Source organism: Dipodomys merriami, unplaced genomic scaffold, assembly GCF_024711535.1.
Source record: "Dipodomys merriami isolate MVZ:Mamm:240054 unplaced genomic scaffold, mDipMer1.0.p SCAF_9, whole genome shotgun sequence".
In the NCBI taxonomy this organism is placed as follows: domain Eukaryota; kingdom Metazoa; phylum Chordata; class Mammalia; order Rodentia; family Heteromyidae; genus Dipodomys; species Dipodomys merriami.
This window is the reverse complement of record NW_027206512.1, coordinates 44,444,785-44,462,776: the sequence shown is the minus strand read 5'-3', so window position 1 is coordinate 44,462,776 and position 17,992 is coordinate 44,444,785. Positions and strand designations below refer to the sequence as shown.

The following is a 17,992-nucleotide window of genomic DNA, read 5'->3' as shown; positions in this document are numbered from 1 at the left end:
TGGGTTCGAGTCCTCAGTACCACATACACAGAAAAAGCCTGAAGTGGCTCTGTGGCTCAAGTGGTAGAGTCCTAGCCTTGAGCAAAAAAAAAGCTCAGCGACAGTGCCCAGGCCCTGAGTTCAAGGGCCAGAAATGGCAAAAAACAAAAACAAAAACAAAAAAAACTAGTGGGCATATTTTCTTAAGTGTCTTGTATGAAATTCTGTGAGAAAAAGAGTGAGGAAAAACTTGTTTTAGTTTTCTTCCTCCTTTACCTTGTTATGATGAAATACACAGATAATCACTAATTATCATTGACAACAAAATTCAGGTCTGTTCCTTTTAGAAAACTATTATAATGAAGTATTTTTGAAATGCTTGTTTGAACTCCTTGCACTAAGAAATCATTTCATTTAAGGGACCATGAACAGCTTTTTGCAGCTTTAAAATGTTTTAATATAATATAACAGGAAAAATTGCTAGTTTTAAATATAACTACCAACCTTCTTTTGATTCATTTAACATTGTTTGTTAGTTGACAGAATAACAAAACTGTAAATGTAAGTAAAATGACTCTTTCTAAAGATTGCTACATGAACTTTCATAAATCCTTGTGAATAAAATTACACTTGCAGTTATGCTTAAGCTCTTCAAATCCCTATATCCTTCAGAAGAAAGTTGACCCAAATGCTTAAATAAGGACTTTTCTTACAGACATGAGTATTTCTAATGCTCCTGGAGTATCATTTTTCTTCTGCCTATAAAACAATACTCACTTAAGCCTGCTCCTGGCACTGTGTCCTTTACTATGCATTTATTAGTGTGTGAATTTGTTTTGGATGTTAGCAGTGCATATTTCTTTTCAAATCTAAGCTCTAGAATAAACTGAAATAGTTGATATAAGTAGAGTTTCATTGGTTTTGTGTGTGTAAGTTTATATGCTAGACAGGTGCCCTAACACTGAACTACATCCCCAACTCCCATTTTTCAATATCTAAACAGGTCTGCTTCTTCATTTATGGTTGTTGATCCTAACATTTTTGTTGTGGTCCCCAGTGCATAAAGAGTTAAACTCCAAATCCTTATTAAATTTATTCCAGTCAAATGCTTTTCAAATTCTTGTGCTGTAGTTAGTTTTGATTTACTTTATCTGCTTATCTGCAAACAGAAATGACGTAGTTATTACTGCTCTGACTAAATGAAACATGATTTTCATTGAAAGTACCTAGATCATATCAGTGAGAACAAATTCCAGTGGCCTCAGTGTATTTGGCCTGTTTATTTGCAATAAATTTGGTCTATTTGCAATAAATTAAAATTATTATTATATGCTCCTATAGACTATTTGACCAATATGTTATAGTTATGTTTATTTTTGGAATTAATATCAATCCCCTTCAACCTCTTTTTACATATCTCCATGAACTGCCAACTCCAGCCCACCACTCTGAGCCCTTCGCCCCTTCTCAGTTGACTGCTCTCTAGTCTTGAAGATGGAATGTCCCCTTCTCTTGGTATTTTTACCTTACCCTGTCCTTGCTTCTCTCCTGTTGCCTGCTGTTCTAAGTTTCTTTACTCCTAGAGCGTTGGGACATTCGCAGGACCTGTATTTTTTTCCTTCTGTTCTTTGTTTCTGTCTCCAGATTCAAGGCCTCCAGTCTTACTCAACATGTAAAAAGCAAGACTCATCTCCCCAACCCTGTCCCTTCTCTGTTCCCCATATGAGCTTGTGGCACAACTGTCCATATAGAAGCCTGAGGCAGAGCTTTAGGAGCCCTGCATGCAGTCTTCAGTACCCTTGGCGTCTTTGTCCAGATCATCTTCACAAGCCTATGGATTCTGTCTGCCAAACCTGTTCAGCATCTCAGTCTTCAGTACTTGGTTCTTAGTTCAAGCTCCCAGTGCACCTGATCTCCATTACTATCAGTGATTTTGTCTAACCTCCTGGTTCTCCTCAGATAGAGACATTCCTGTGCCCGTCTCACATATCTGAATCACGAACTCTGGAATCTAGAGATATCTAGCAAAATGTGTGGAAATCCGACCAACTAAAGGGCTTGATTACCCTTTGCAAAAATAATAAGTGTAGCTGCATTCAAGACAGAGTTTTTAAGAACAGAAAATTCAGGATTTCATCCCATTTTACCTATGATTTTCAAATAAAGTCCCCTTGATCTAGTCTGATAATTGGAACTGAACTTACCAAAAAAACAAACAGGAAGATTCCATTATTTTTTAGCTTCTTAGTATACTGAAATAACATAATTTTAACCAGCATTAGATTTTTTTAAAAAAAAACTATTTGCAATTTATTGTTTAAGTGAATTTAGTGGGGTGTCATTTACCTTCAGTATTCCCAGATTACTGTTCTGCCCACAACATCAAGGACTGCTTTAAACTCTGATTATCTCATTTGTACTTATGTTACACACAGCTACTCAGAGCTTCTGAATGGCAGACTACGCTTACCTGTCCATTGATAACCCTCCAAGTTAAGTCATGCCTGAATAATAAGCCCATCACAACAAGGAGAGATTAGTTTTGGTCTTTGAATGGAGCATGTCTTTTTAAGATTCTGATGAAAGTACTAGAAAGATTGGTGGTTGGAATAACTGCAGTCTCCACTGTGACTAGTATATAATGTGTTCTTAGCTGCTCCTAACTGGTAAAACAAGGGGATGGTCAAGTGCTCTGTTTTGCATTTACTCTGTTTGTTCCATTTACTGCTGAGTTGCCATAAATTCATATGACTTCACACATCTTTTCTTGCTTTTGATACATAATGAAAGACCGCATTACTCACTTGAGAGATAATGGAGGCATGGCATATAGAAACACCAGTTATTTTAACAAGCCTCAAAGGACTGAACAAGCCCATCCATTTTTTTTTTTTGTTTATAGAGTTAGTTCATAATTGGGAAGATTCAGTTGACTCCTGATAAAATAATTCTACTTACTTGTTCAGAAAAGTAGAAATTCCTTAATTGCATAAATTGACTATTTTGGTTTGGAAAAATTATTCAACATGCAGAAATAATTATCCCCTGGGATTATTAAAATTAATATGTATAATCTTATAAGCATATTTCCCTTGAGAGAAAGTGGCAGTTTTTACTAGGATGTTATGTGAATAATCAACAGAGGAGTGACTGAAATTTAGACTTCCAACCCTTCCTTTTTCTCTGTCTTGTCTTTTTCTATCAATTAACAATTTTTAGGCCTATATGTGGTATATAAAATTACTTGCCAGTAGTTGGATTGAGCTTCAGCATGAGCATATAAATACTTAATACAGATACACGCTTGACATTTGTTGATATTCTGACTTTTAAAATATTGCTTACACCTTACATATTTCTTTTTTTTTGGTCCGGTTGTGGGGCCTGAACTCTGGGCCTGAGCACTGTCCCTCAGCTCTTCAGCTCAAGGCCAGTGCTCTACCACTTGAGCCACAGCGCCACTTCCGGCTTTTTTCTTTTTGCTTATGTGGTGCTGAGGAATCGAACCCAGGGCCTCAGGCATGCAAGGCAAGCGCTCTACCACTGAGCCAACTTCCCAGCCCCACACCTTACATATTTCAAAGAATATAAACTATCTGTAAAAATAACTATGATAAAATACCTTGAAAGGATATATCCTAATCTTCATGGAAGAAAGATTATTTCCAAAGTGAGCTTGATATTTAATAAAAATAAGATAAAAATCTTTTTAGTTGTTTGGTCTTTTGGAATTAGGCCATGGACACAAAATACAAACATGATTTTTTTTAATGTGAAAATACTGTACAGAGGGGTTACAATTACATGGGCAAGGTAATGAGTACATTTCTTATCAAGCATTGTTGCCTCCTCCTTTGTTTCCCCTTCCCAAACATAATTTTAAGTCTGCTAAAACCACTCTCTTCTATGTACATTGATCGTTGATCTGAATTAGAAAAGGAGATGGACCTTAGACAGTGGGATTATGGGTATTGGGTCTTTGGGTGAATTTCACTTGTATAGAGAAATATAAAAAAAATTGTAGACCATTAAATTAAAACTAGGTCCTTCACCTTGAAGATTAGATTCAGGCCTACCTTATTTCCGCAGGGCCACAAATACTAATCAGACTGAGTGTTCATTCATCAGTAGGCTGCACACAAGTGTTAATTTGCCGCAGTGTGGATTCTTCCCTAGAGTGGATGCTGCTTTGGGGAATCTTGTCAGAAGGAGAGGAGAGTGGTGCGGAACACAGTACATCAGACAATGACCCTACATTCTTTTAGTCATGATTTTTACACCCGAAACAAAAAAGCTTTGTATATACAGTCTGTGTAAAGGACCCCCAGGGTGTGGTTGTGATGATATGAAGAATGTTGTGCATGTATTTTAATTACTCCTTGATTTAAAGCCTCCTACTTTGTTGTACTATTGACAGATAGGGTGTACAGGACTGGCTCATACTCCTACTTGTTACTGAGGAAAGTGGTGCTATGATTAAAATATTTTTAAAGACAATTTCAGTTTACTGAAGGAAGCTTTCCTAAAACGTACGGCTATGAAATCTAGCATAAATGGAGTTATATTTGGTCACTTTGGGTTTCAACCCAAGGCCTGCCCGTGGAGCTGGGTCCTGGGGCTGGCCATTTACTGTGGGTATGGATCCTCAGGCAAAGCCCCGACAGATAGGCGGTGCCTGTAAGGCCTTGTTCATCTTCTCAGGATGAGACACCCAGACCGTACAGGCTCCTCTGTGGCTGTGCAAAGAGCCCCCGGCGTGGGCTCCCGTGTGCCAGCCACTGCCTCCGACTCCATTAACCCCGCGCCCTTTCCCGCAGGTGCCTGAGATCATCAGCTCCATCCGACAGGCCGGCAAGATCGCCCGCCAGGAGGAGCTGCGCTGCCCCTCGGAGTTCGACGACACCTTCGCCAAGAAGTTCGAGGTGCTCTTCTGCGGCCGTGTGACTGTGGCCCACAAGAAGGCCCCGCCAGCCCTGATCGACGAGTGCATCGAGAAGTTCAACCACGTGAGCTGCAGCCGGAGGGCAGACTGGGATGCGGCCGCCCCTTCTGGGGAGCCGGGGCCGGGGGAGCCCCGCAGGCCCATGCGCAAGTCCTTCTCGCAGCCCGGCCTGCGCTCCCTGGCCTTCCGGAAGGAGTTCCAGGACGCCAGCCGGCGGAGCAGCAGCTTCTTCAGCTCCTTCGAGGAATGCGACATCGAGAACCACCTCATTAGTGGACACAATATTGTGCAGCCAACAGATATTGAGGAAAATCGAACTATGCTCTTCACGGTAAATTATTAGCCAGCTCTCGGCCCAGGCTGTCAGATGTTGTGTCCAAGAGAAAAACCCACCTTCCCGATTAGTAAATGCTTCTTTGTGAGTGATTCATATGTGAATCCAGATTTTTTTTAAACTAAGGATTTACCTTTACTAGGGATGAAATTCTTACGAGGGCCACATGCTCCATTGTAGTATGGAGGGGAAAGCCTTTGGTACCAGTATGTGCATGGAAACCCAGCACTCCACTATGCGAGTGTCTGATGGGTATCCCTAGTCAGTAGAACAGCATTGATCTATGCTAATATTCTAACTTCAAGTGAAGTGAGTAGTGTACTTGACTGCTTAACACATTGTGTGTACTTTACTAATGTAGATCATTTTGGCAATAGTTTAAAAAGCCTAGTTTGTAAAAAAGATCATTAGAGAGTGTTTTGGAAATTTTACATAGAAACTTCTGTTTTCCTGGAATATTTATTTGTATACAAACCTCACTTCCTCGTAAAGAGTTCTGAGGCATATGACTAGCTTTCATATGTCTGGTCCGTTCAGAGAAAGTGGATGTCTTATCCAGGAAAACCGACTCTAGCTATCTTGTCACTATACATATTAGTTATTCTATCACCTTAGAACCTTTGAGATGATTTTTCTACATTTACGACTACTGGTTATTGGGGCTTCCCATGTTTTTGGTGACATGAAAGAGTTGAATAATAAACTTGAATTCCGTTTTCATAAAATGCTACCTTTCCCGCCCCCCCAACCCCATTTGTTTTGTCTTTTAAGATTGGCCAGTCTGAAGTTTACCTCATCAGTCCTGACACCAAAAAAATAGCATTGGAGAAAAATTTTAAGGAGATATCCTTTTGCTCTCAGGTAAATGGAGACTGGTTATTGGTTCAATTGCAATCACATTTTAAAAAGAATTCTTTAAAAAATTATTTTAGTGTAAAGATGCTATACAGAGGGGTTACAGTTACATGAGTAAGGTAATGAGTCCATTTCTTGTCCAGCATTGTTACCCCCTCCTTTGTTGTTCTCCCACTATCCCTTTCCTCCCCAACCTCCCTCACTCCTCCCCCCACCCCCACGTTGTAAAGTTCATTTCCAGTATAGTGCCTTGTGGGTATCATTGTTGCAGTGTGTCATCCTATGTCCTTGTTTCAGTGTTTTGTTATTCCCCTTCCCCTAAAAAGAATTCTTTTAATATCTGTTTTACCACAGAAATACTAAACATGTAATAAGCTGTATGTTTTTAAGTACTTGGTTTATGATCTTGCATTTCTTTCTCCTTTTGTATGTTAAGGCAAATTGCAATTTTGAAATTAAGAATTTTGTGCTTAAGCAACAACATTGGAATTTGTTTAATTTGATAGCGGAATTAATTTGTTTAATTAAGATAGCAGAACCTGTCAGTGGTTACTATCAGAAAATATTAGCCAGAAAGTGAGGTTATTCACAGAATTTTGTTCTTAACTTGCTTTGATTTATGTTAATGTGAAACATTTGCTCTTTTAAATTTGGTAGCTTTACAGTTTCCTTAAAGACTGCATAAACTCATAAAAATTTATGAGTTTGTCTGATTTCCCAAACTTTTAAACGATTGACATTTGTCTTTCCATGAGAGTGTTTTCAGAAGAACCTTGACATATTAATATTTATGGAAGAGGTTTTTATATGTATTAAGGTTGCTTCTGTTAATTGGTACTTTCAAAACAAGTTTATGTATTAATTTTTTAAAGAGCCTAGGAAATGATGGCAAAGTGTTGACCTTAATATCTTGAGCTTAAAAACCTCTATATATTTATTTATTTATTTTTGCTCATTCTTTATACCACTTTAGTATTTAACCTCTTTATCACCTTAAGAGTACAAATACATTTTAAGTTTTGTTTTTTGTTTTTTGTTGGTCGTGGGTCTTGAATTCTGGGGCCTGGGTGCTGTCCTTGAGCTCAAGGCTAGCACTTTACCACTTGAGCCACAGTGCCACTTCCGAGTTTTTTCTTTTTTGCTTATGTGGTACTGAGGAATCGAACCCAGGGCCTCAGGCATGCAAGGCAAGCGCTCTACCACTGAGCCAACTTCCCAGCCCCCAAATAGTGATTTTATAGTGCTGTTTATGTCATTCATGGCAAGTTAAGATTGGGGCCTCTGCCAGGTACAACTCAATCTCCTTTTCTCTTCTTCCCCTGCCCTTCACAGGGTATCAGACATGTGGACCATTTTGGGTTTATCTGCCGGGAGTCTTCTGGTGGCGGTGGCTTTCATTTCGTCTGTTATGTGTTCCAGTGTGCAAATGAAGCGCTGGTGAGAGAGCAGGAACACTGCCTACCTGCAACCTTGTTTGGGAAGAATTTCAACTTCATTAGCAAAACTTCACAGCCTTAGGCACATACCGTTATTTGATTTTAATTATTTGCTCATGACTAACTGAAGTTAGTATACATCTGAAACTTTGTAATTGCATTTTCAATTTTTATTATTTATGATAAATATGTTCATTTCACCCACTAGTCTAATCTAGCCCCTAAAAATGTAATTTTGAACTTTGAAAAACATTTGTTTTTTATTCAACATTTAATTGGCTTTTATTTTGCATTTTAGCTGCTTTAACAGTAGTTGAGTATCTAGGGAGTACTAGCAATTATGAAGTATAGTCCATAAAAATCTTAGAATATAGTCTTTTCCACAGACCCATTCCGGCTAACTTGGAGCTGACTTTTTGTTGGCTACCATTTCTCGTCTTGATTAGGTTGACGAAATCATGATGACTCTGAAGCAGGCTTTCACAGTGGCTGCGGTGCAGCAGACGGCAAAGGCACCAGCCCAGCTGTGTGAGGGCTGCCCTCTGCAAGGCTTGCATAAGCTCTGTGAGCGGATCGAGGGTGAGTAGGGGCACTTACAGCCAAAACACAGTGGGAGTCAAGGCCCCTGAAAACCTTAGATGGCAGTATTTGTTATATGCTTCTGCCTGACAGAGACTTGTATGAGTCACAGATGATCTTTCACCCTGCATCAGAAGATGCCTTCTAGAAGTCAGTATTTTTGTGTATACTACCAATATGAACCCATATCCCCTTCCTCCGAGAAGTTAGCAGAATGGAGTTCACTGAATATTTGTATAATGGACGTGGAGGTGCTAGTAGTGGTTACATTGGCCCTGCATGTTTAGTAAGCTAAAGCCTAAGGAACTTCTACTAGGGTTCTGCCTTAGATTACCTGTAACCATGGCTAAGATGGTTTTAATGGTAGGGAAACAGAAAGCAGTCTGCCGTGGAGTGGGAATGAAAAAGAATAAAACAAGTGGTGAGTGTGTGGATCATGACTTCTGGAAACTTGTCTTAGCTTAGAGAAACCACCACACTGTGCTAGGACTTGCAGCCAGTGGTTATTGAGTAGGACAGACAAGCTAGGTATGGGTTTTTCTTTTATTATCTAGTTAATCTTCACATTTGTGGGAGGGAAAGACCACAAGTTTTACACATTTTAAAGATAAGTGAATTGACGATTAGAGATAGCTAGGAATGAACATAGTGTTCATGGAGCCCATACCTAGCTCCAGGTGGTAGGACCCTGGCTGTTACCTCTAACAAAACTCATCTTTCTAAAATCAAGCCATGCTGGGAAAGTCATGGCATACCAACTAACTTTGTATTTTTAGACCCAATGAGCAATTTGAGCAAATTCTGAACCAAGAGAACTAACTTGTCAGAATGGAGTGGAGAGGGTCCTCCTAGACAAAGTGAGGAATCTGCCTCCATCTAGCAAGAGGAGACAATGACTCTAGGTTGGCAGGGCGGGGCTGAGGTAGGGTCTTGGTGCACATCCAAGGGAATTTAAAAAGTGAAGGGATTTATATCTCTCTTGTTCTTGACTTTACATTTTGTCCCATTTACGGCAGGATTTCCAAAACCTTTTCATTTGCTTTTGACAATATCATGATTTAAACCAGTGGGTTGTTCTGTTTCTAGAATACTTACTATAAGCTATACTTGTATAAAGAAGTATATTGACATTTGGTCTGCCTTTTCTCTTTTAGATATAATATTGGTAGGAAGTAGATATGTAGCTCAGGTGGTATAGTGCCACTTGTGAATAACAAAAAAAGCTGAGTGAGAGCTCAAGGCCAGAGTTCAGGCCCCAGTAAATTTTTGGAACAGTATTCTAACATCAAATTTGCCATTTTAACTGTGTGCAGGTCAATGGTTTTTAAGTCCATTTACATTCTTGTATAACTGTCATCTCCAGCTATCACCAGGATTATTTTCTTCTTCCCCAATTTCAACTGATTTAATGTTCTACTCTTTTTCACTTCCTCTAGCCCCTAGCAACCTGCAATCTACTTTCTGTTTCTATGAATTAGACTACCCTAAGTGTCTTATGTAAGTGAAATTATATGGGATATTTCTTGTTTTCTAGTTAATTTCACTTTGCATAATGTCTTCTAGATTTTTTTTATCATATTATGTGTCATAATCTTAATCCTTTTTAAGAGGGCAAATGATATTCCATTATATATATCCACTTATCAATGGACATTTTGGGGTTTCCACCTTTGGCTATTGTGAATAATGTAGCTATGAGTGTTGTACAAACATCTGTTGAAGTTTCTACTTTCAGTTCTTTCAGGCATATACCCAGAAGTATGCTGGATTATATGGTAATTCTGTGTTTAAATGTTTAGAAACTGCCATGCTGTTCTATGATTATATCATTTTATATTCCCACTAGCAGTTCCAGTTTCTCCATATTCTTACCAAAACTTGTTATGTTGTGTTCCTTGGATAATAGTTGTCTAGTTTATCTTATTGCTGAGATAAATTAACAATTGACATCTTAAGGTCTGGAGAGGTTTATTTGTGCCATTCTAGTACTCTCTAAAGTGCCCGTGATTAATATTTTCAGCTGTTTTTCACATTGCTTCTGTTTGCTGACATTATACAAAATATGCCTGGGAACCAAAGAAGTTCTGCTTTAACTAGAAATTCCAGATGAGAGGGCCACTAACTCTTTTCTTAGTGGTTGTCAAGATAAGGTAAATGATGACAGAAATGTCCCTTAAGATCTTATTAAGAAGTCAGCAATGGCTTTGCCTTGGAAGATAAAGCAGATCATGATCTGCAGAACTGGAATGCTTCCAGAATCCCATTTGGTAAATCTTTCTTTGGTCTGGCTCAGCTTTCAAAAAGTTACAGCTGTAAAAATTTAATCAGGGTAGGGATTTTGCTGCTGTAGCTTTGGAAACAATCATTGAATTCATCTTTTACATGATAGAATCCAGCCAAGGCAGAAAGCTCTGTGAACATAAAAAAAACAGCAATTAAATGATGTCATTAGAAGTTAGGGGAGAGTATGTTTTACCTATAGAATGGGAAGCATTTCTCAAAGTACAGATGGCATATTATGAGAGGTGGCCCTGGTAGGGAGGAGATAATTATAATTTACTTGCAGAGTTGGAGACTAGAAATACAGAATAAACGAAGTGGTTTATTAAAATTCCTGTAGAAGTATTTCTAACCGGGGACTGTGGTCTGACCAAGAACTCTATGAAGTAGTTCATTGGAAAGGACCAATGAAACAGCCCCATGATGAAAGATTTACAGAAGGTTTTCTTATCACTTGGTGTGGCCTATGCCCCAGAATGAATAAATAAAATAAGCACACATTGTACATGTTTATGCTAAACTCACCACTGTAATCAGCTCACACAATGTATAAGAGGTCCAACTCTGTCTGTTGAGAGAATCTGTACAGCTGTGCTTAAATAGTGTTGTGCTTAAATAGTATTTTGCTTACACTCTAGTTAAGAGGAACATTTGGGGAAATAGTAAATTAATTACAATTTTTTTAGTACTGGGGATTGAACTTGGCCTCATATTTGCTAGGCAAGCTCTCTACCAGTTGAGCCATGCCCTCAGTCCAAATTAATTATACTTTCCTTGAAGTTGAAAGTTGAACAGAGGTTTTCTTTTGTTCTCAGCAAATTTTCTTCCAGCTAAAGTCATTTATCAGAGCTCCCTCTAATAAGATCTTTTCAGCTTGTTGTTGTGGGGCAGTCTTACTAATGATCAGAGCTCCCTAGAGTCTGGTTCTCCTTTTCTACTTGGGTCCCATTTTCTTGTGTGTGTCCCATTCTTTTTCCTCACACCTCATTTGGTATCACAGGAGACCATTAAGGAGATGCCTCCTTTATGGACACACTAGTGGCTGTAGCTGGCAAGATGCTATGTGGCAGGCCCTGGACCTGGGTTAGGACCAGCTGGTTTGAGATAGGGCAGGAAGGACCTGATGAGTTGAGATACCCTAAATCATGCAAAGACTGATTGGAAGATCCCTTCCTACCTGAGGAGATGAAAAGACTGCCCTGTATGATTTAGCCTTTGTTCTCCTGTAGGTGTAGTTATTCTAGCTTTTCTTAGATTTCCCAATTCTGAATGCTTCACCAAACGACACAGTATTTGCAAACACTGATGCTTACACTGTATCAGAAACATCCTCTGGATTTGGGGAACCATTTTTAGTTGAAGATTACAAGTGCCTATTTATAATGTTAGTCACTTTTGCCTAACATTTAAGTAGTTGCTGAAATAAGCTTGCCTCTACTTCCTTGGCTTTTTATAACCCAGCAGCTGGCTAGAACTAGGGTATATGAATTACACTCTGAAAAACTCAGCTGTCCTTTTCACATCACCCTACTTCTGTTTGTACTGAAGACACCTGTGGGTCAGGCAACTAGGTTCTGTTAGTCAAGAGAAGCAGTGGAGATCATAGTTTCTGGGCAGATACAGTTCATGTTTCATTCTGTCCTTTATGTGGTGGTTGACCTGGCACTCACCACTTTAAATTAAGATCTCACTTTCTGTCTAGGCATACACTTGGGTGAGATTTACCTGTTAGGCTTCCTTGTAGCTGAGGATCATCAGCAATTCATTGAGAAAGTATCCTGCAAACTTTTCTGCTTTGGCTGGCCTCAAATCTCAATTTCAAAACCATTTCAGCCAGTCAAGTAGCTAGATTATAGGCACAGGTCAGTAGCTCTCAGCTGTTTGTTTTTTGTCCCCACCCCCTTTTTGGTAGAGCAGTCTTCTGAATAGCAAATAAGTGCTCAACCACCTGGCCCATGCCCACAGCCCTATGTTTCTTTCTTTTGAGATAGTGCCTTACTTTGTCCAAGCTGACCCTGAACTCAAAATTCTTCCCACCTCTACTTATTGAGTAGCTTGGACTACAGGTGTGTACCAGGTGCCATTCCCAGCTCAAATATCCCAGGGAAGAACCCAGGTAAAAGATGACACTGTCATCATTGACTTGAAGTTCCCTAAAGCTTTGCTTGCTGAAAGCAGGTAGGTAAGCTCATTAGGGAGTAAGTATGGAGGATGTGAACTCTACCTCACACTTCTAATAGTTGCTTCATGTCTTTCCTTTTTTTTTCTCTTTCTTACTAGGAATGAATTCCTCTAAAACCAAATTAGAACTTCAGAAGCACCTGACAACACTGACAAATCAGGAACAGGCCACTATTTTCGAGGAGGTTCAGGTATAGTACCCAAAGTTTAACTTCTAAGGAGAAAGCAAAGGCTTGAGGCAACCTGCCTATGAAATAGCCTGTGTTGTCACAGCCCCAAAGAGGGGCTTCCATTTTCAGAATCCCCATGAGGGACCAGATGGGGAAGGTCAGTTCAGGTTCACCATCAGTTCTGGGCTTGATTATGGTCAATGTAAAAAAAAAAACAAAAAACAGACATTTCTCTCTCTTTTTAAAAATTTATACAGTAATTAAAACTATCTGTAAATAGTTGTACAAAGGAATTCCAATACAACATCAAGAACACCTCTCTTAAGAAATGTGTTAGACTGGGGCAGGGGTGGGGGGGGCTGGGAAGGGAGGGGAAGGGGAAACAAAAGAGGAGGCTACAATGCTTGATAAGAAGTGTACTCATTATCTTGACCATGTAATTGTAACCCCTCTGTACAGTATTTTCACAATAAAAAATAAATAAATTTTAAAAAAAAGAAATGTGTTAGACTAAGAAATTATAACGTGGGAAAAATTTCGGCCTGGGAGACAGGCCTGGACTCTGGTCCAGGGACTTTTCTGCTCCTTGGGACTTCTGTCCACCCATTCCCTCTCAGGATTTCAGGCTAAAGTAGAGGAAAATAAGGATTCAATCTTTGGATATGAATCTGAAAGTTACATGCCTTACAATATGTAATAAAATCTAAAAAAAAGAAAAAAACCACGCAAAATCCAAAGTCATTGGCCTTCCATATTACCTGTCCATCCTTGCATGAGCTGCTGTGGATCTGAGAACTCATGCTGTTATGTTGGTGTGTTTGCTTGCTTATTATGAATCCTGCAATAGCTCATCCCCAATTTCATGTTTGCCCCAACAGATAGGCATTTTTCTGTGGCTTCCTAGCACTTTTATTAACCCTTTTGTAGGACCCTGGAGACAAATAATAAATGTGGTTTTATTTGGGGTGATGGTAGTGGGTTAAGGCTTATGACAGCAGGCTGGTTCTACAAATACAGGAGTGATTAAATTAAACAGTCAACAATAAGACCATGAGGTCTATAATCTGTTTTATGTTTGCATTAAAAATTTAAAGCATTATCTTTTTAAGTCCCTAGTTTTTTCCCTTGTCATCCTTATACAGTAGTGTTGCCATGTATTTGTAGAAAGGACCTTAGGGAATAATTTTTTTTTTGTCGGTCATGGGGCCTGAACTCTGGACCTGGGCGCTGTCCCTCAGATCTTCAGTTCGAGGCTAGTGAGTGCCCTACCACTTTGAGCCACAGCACCACATCCAGCTTTTTCTGCTTATGTGGTGCTGAGGAATTGAACCCAGGGCCTCATGCATGTGAGGCAAGCACTCTACCCTTAGCCAACTTCCCAGCCCAGGGAATGATTTTTTATTAATATTTCAAAAATAGCTTAGAAAGTTATTTTCAGAGTTTTCAATTGCCTTTATGTTTTTTTGAATTAACTAGAGAAAATGCAATGTGATTTATATGTAGACTTGAGAAATGGACAACTGATTGTTAATGCATTTAGAATTGAAGCCCAGGCTGCCAGGACTGACCCACTTACTGGTGTGTGTCTTTTATAGGAGCATCTTCTTGCAAGCAGAGAGGATGTGCCTCTTCTCTAGCGTGAGGTTTCACATTCATGCTGAGCGTGCCACATAGCATGTTCTGAAACACAGGTCACACAGTGTAGATAATGCACAGAAGTTCCTCCTGTAACAGTGAGGTGTTACTGATGGCCAGGAGTCTGAGCTTTTCCATTCTCCATGCATGTTTTTAAGACAACCCAACACGTGATGGCAAAAGAGACTTTAGAAAACAAGTAAATAACAAGGGTTCATTTTGGGGGGGGAAAAAACCTTGTAGGTAATGTCTCAGGACCTACTGCGTTGTAGAAGTCTCTAATTCTTATTTTTTTCTGTGTTGGTCTGAACTAAGAAAGAATCTTGTTGTCAATGGCTTTGAAAACCCAGCTCCAATATTATTCCCATTATTACAGTTGTCTTTCTTGAGTGCTGTACATTTGATTTGACATTTTCTTCTCATAGCCCATTCAAGAGTTGCTTTCTCAGTGACCATTCTGGTTCTTTTCTAAAACATTTTCCAGTCCAAGTTATTGGTTTCTTTTTAGATAGTACCTATAATCTGCTAATATGTTGAAAGGCATACAGTTCAGAAAGTTTATAAACAGAGACATGGCTTTATGGTTTTATGTGTTCACTTAGAAAAGTAAATCTTTTTCTTTGCACTGTCTTTCCTGGAGAGAAATTTATTTCTAAAAATCTCCCCCAGGGACAAATTTTCATAAGGCAATTATGAAATTCTAATTATGTCCAATAGTACATGATTATGTAGTTAAAGAAAACATGCATACTATATTCAGGGCTTTTGTAAATAACTGGTTAATGAAAAGTAACACAAAATCAAAGAAAAACTAGCCTGAGTCTACAGTATGGCTTGGGTTGACAGAGTGCTTGAACTTCTGAGTTTACTCCTTAGTACTGAAAAAATAGAGAAGGTGGAAGAGAGGAAGAGAGAAAGGGAAGTGAACTATAGAAATAATGTTGGAGATGATGGCTGCTGACCTTGAGCACTCTGATAGATAGGACTGGTACTGGGCATGAGGGCATATAGGCCCTTTTCTTCCTAAGAAGACTTGTGACATTGCAAAGCTGCTTCTTATTTGTGAACTGTTGGAGATACATAGTTTTCCATGTGTCTGATTGGCACATGTGAAGATGATATTGCAGGGATACACTTTTCTGCCCCATTCCCCCTTTGACTATCTAATAGAAACTTACTCTGGAAAAAAATCTACTTCTAGCATCTGATATACAAAATTATGTAACATCAGGATTCATGGTGTGAAGAGCAGGTTGAGTGTCCACTTCAGCCTCTAAAATATTGGATGATTGGATATGAAACTTCAAATTTCTCAGTGAAAACAGACTCCCTCCCCCAATCATTTATTGTCTTTTCCTAGAGTAACAACAACAGCTTGCTTTTTTTTTTTTTTTTTTGTCGATTGTGGGGCTTGAGCTCTGGGCCTGGGCCCTGTCCCTCAGCAATTCAGCTCAAGGCTAATGATCTACCATTTGAGCCACAGCACCACTTCCCATTTTCTGGTGGTTAATTGAAGAGTCTTACGGACTTTCCTGCCTGGCCTGGCATTGAACTGCAATCCTCCGATCTCAGCCTCCTGAGTAGCTAGGATTACAGGTGTGAGCCACCTGTGCCTGGTTACAACCTCCCTTTCAAATGATCTTTTCCTTTAAGGGAGGGCATGCTAGAGGTCTGGATTAAAGTTACCTTTCTTTTTAATACTGTGACATAAAAGGTAACACCATCATTCCTTAGTTAGATGAGGAAAAATTGCCAAGAATGGTGCTGCATGTATAGTTGATCTGCGTATTACATCTTGACTCTGTGTTAAAGGGCAGGCTAGAAGTTTGGAGCCACAACAGGATAGGGCAGTTTTACCAAACTACAGAGTAGTTCATTTTGGCTTTTTCCATATTAAGAGAAAATAAAATAATATGTTAAATTGGATGATCTTTTGAAAACAGACTGTGACCAGTATTTCAAATGCTATGATTTTAGGAGCTGAAGCAGACCATGAAGTTTATTTTTTGCACAATTCTTATTTTAATAGGCCAAGAAGCTAAAACTAAAGGACTTGGACTTGTTTGGCAATGAACCTACACATCCTGATTTCTAATGTATTGTGCTTTGTCAGTGCCCTGCTTACATATTAAAAGACCTAGACAGACTTTAAACAAAGAGAGGAAGAAGAGAGTGAGCAAGTTATGAAATTTTACATGGAAGTGCCTGCCCCATGGGGCTTCCACAAAGCGCTTCATGATGAACACATTTGGCATGTGACCCTGTAACCCTGAATCCAGTTGCTATGTTCTTTTCTAGTTCCTAATTGCTTATAAATGTGTAGTCATTATGGCTCTTGACCTCTGGGTGTTGACATAGATTTTGTTTCTTCTGTTTAAAAAACTGTTTATTTATTAAATATTTTGGCCATGTCCCTATCTGATGGTAAAATTTTATTTTAGCTAAAAGAACATCAGAGATCAGATCTAAATTAGGCTCAGTGACTCCACTATTCTGTTTTAAAAATTTAACTTCACTATTAAGATCACTGGTGCCCCCTGGTGAGATGATTTGGTAAAAAGCATGATTAGTGAGTAGACGTTGTCAGGCCTTCTTGTTAATAATTAAAAGTATTCTTAATATATCCCATTTATGTTTCATTTTAAAGAAATTGAGACCAAGAAATGAGCAGCGAGAGAATGAATTAATTATTTCTTTTCTGAGATGTTTATATGAAGAAAAACAAAAAGAACACATCCACATTGGAGAGATGAAACAGGTATGCACTTTTATTATTATTATTATTGTAATATTTACTAGGAAATAGTGTATGCAAAGTCTTGTGGCTTGTCTATAGCACTAAAGCCTCCTTTTCGCCTTAATTTAATTTTATTTATTGTACATGGAGGAAACATTTAGGAGTCTTAGTTATACATAGATAAGATGAGAGAAGTTTCTGCCTGCCTTATAGAGGGTTGGAGCACTTAATGTGATCTGAGTGTGATTTAAGGCATGAAGAATTAAGAGTGAGCACTGTCATGATGAGCTATGTGACTTGGTGGAGCTTCTCTTTGTCACCTCATGTTTCTCCCTTGAAAATGAGATTATATAGTAGCTTTTGGGATTGTGTAAAGTATCTGAAAGTACTCTGTAAATAAGTGCTGTGTGCATGTGTTACTGACCAGTCAGATACAGTGTTAGAAAGCCTGGTTAAATGCTGTTCATCTGTAGAACTTCCATCAATTACACTTTGCAGGAGGACAGTCTCCCTCCTATCTTATAACTGTGCAAGCTTTATATAGCTTTGCTGTTTGCCAGGTACCCTATGTGGTACTACTTACGGATCTCTTCTTTGAAGAGTTTGGCATTCAGTATATCTGGTGCCTCATGATCCACTTTCCTTTGACTCATTTGATCACTAATAGCTTCCAACCATGTACATTTTATATTTTCTAAAGCTACTGGCCCAGAGAATTTAGAGAAAAAAGAAATCAGTAAAGGGTATTTCAGTTTCTTAAGTTTCCAAAAGTGCACTGCCTTTTTCCTTTTAAACATAATCTGAATGCTTATCCCAAAGACACAGGAAAGGCATGTTGGTACTCAGTACTGTATCTTCCCTTGC

At 38.9% G+C, this 17,992-nt stretch overlaps 1 protein-coding gene across 8 annotated transcripts in view; it reads left to right on the top strand.

Moving 5' to 3' along the window:
* The window catches only part of Tbc1d1 (TBC1 domain family member 1), a 179,302-nt gene that overhangs the window by 82,904 nt on the left and 78,406 nt on the right, over positions 1-17,992 (top strand). For all 8 annotated transcript variants that reach the window (XM_070012432.1, XM_070012431.1, XM_070012433.1 and 5 more), the window contains 6 exons: positions 4,797-5,252; positions 6,027-6,116; positions 7,443-7,547; positions 7,993-8,125; positions 12,686-12,777; positions 17,039-17,149. In XM_070012432.1, coding sequence (XP_069868533.1) covers positions 4,797-5,252; positions 6,027-6,116; positions 7,443-7,547; positions 7,993-8,125; positions 12,686-12,777; positions 17,039-17,149 — 987 coding nt within the window. The remainder of the gene's footprint in view (positions 1-4,796; positions 5,253-6,026; positions 6,117-7,442; positions 7,548-7,992; positions 8,126-12,685; positions 12,778-17,038; positions 17,150-17,992) is intronic.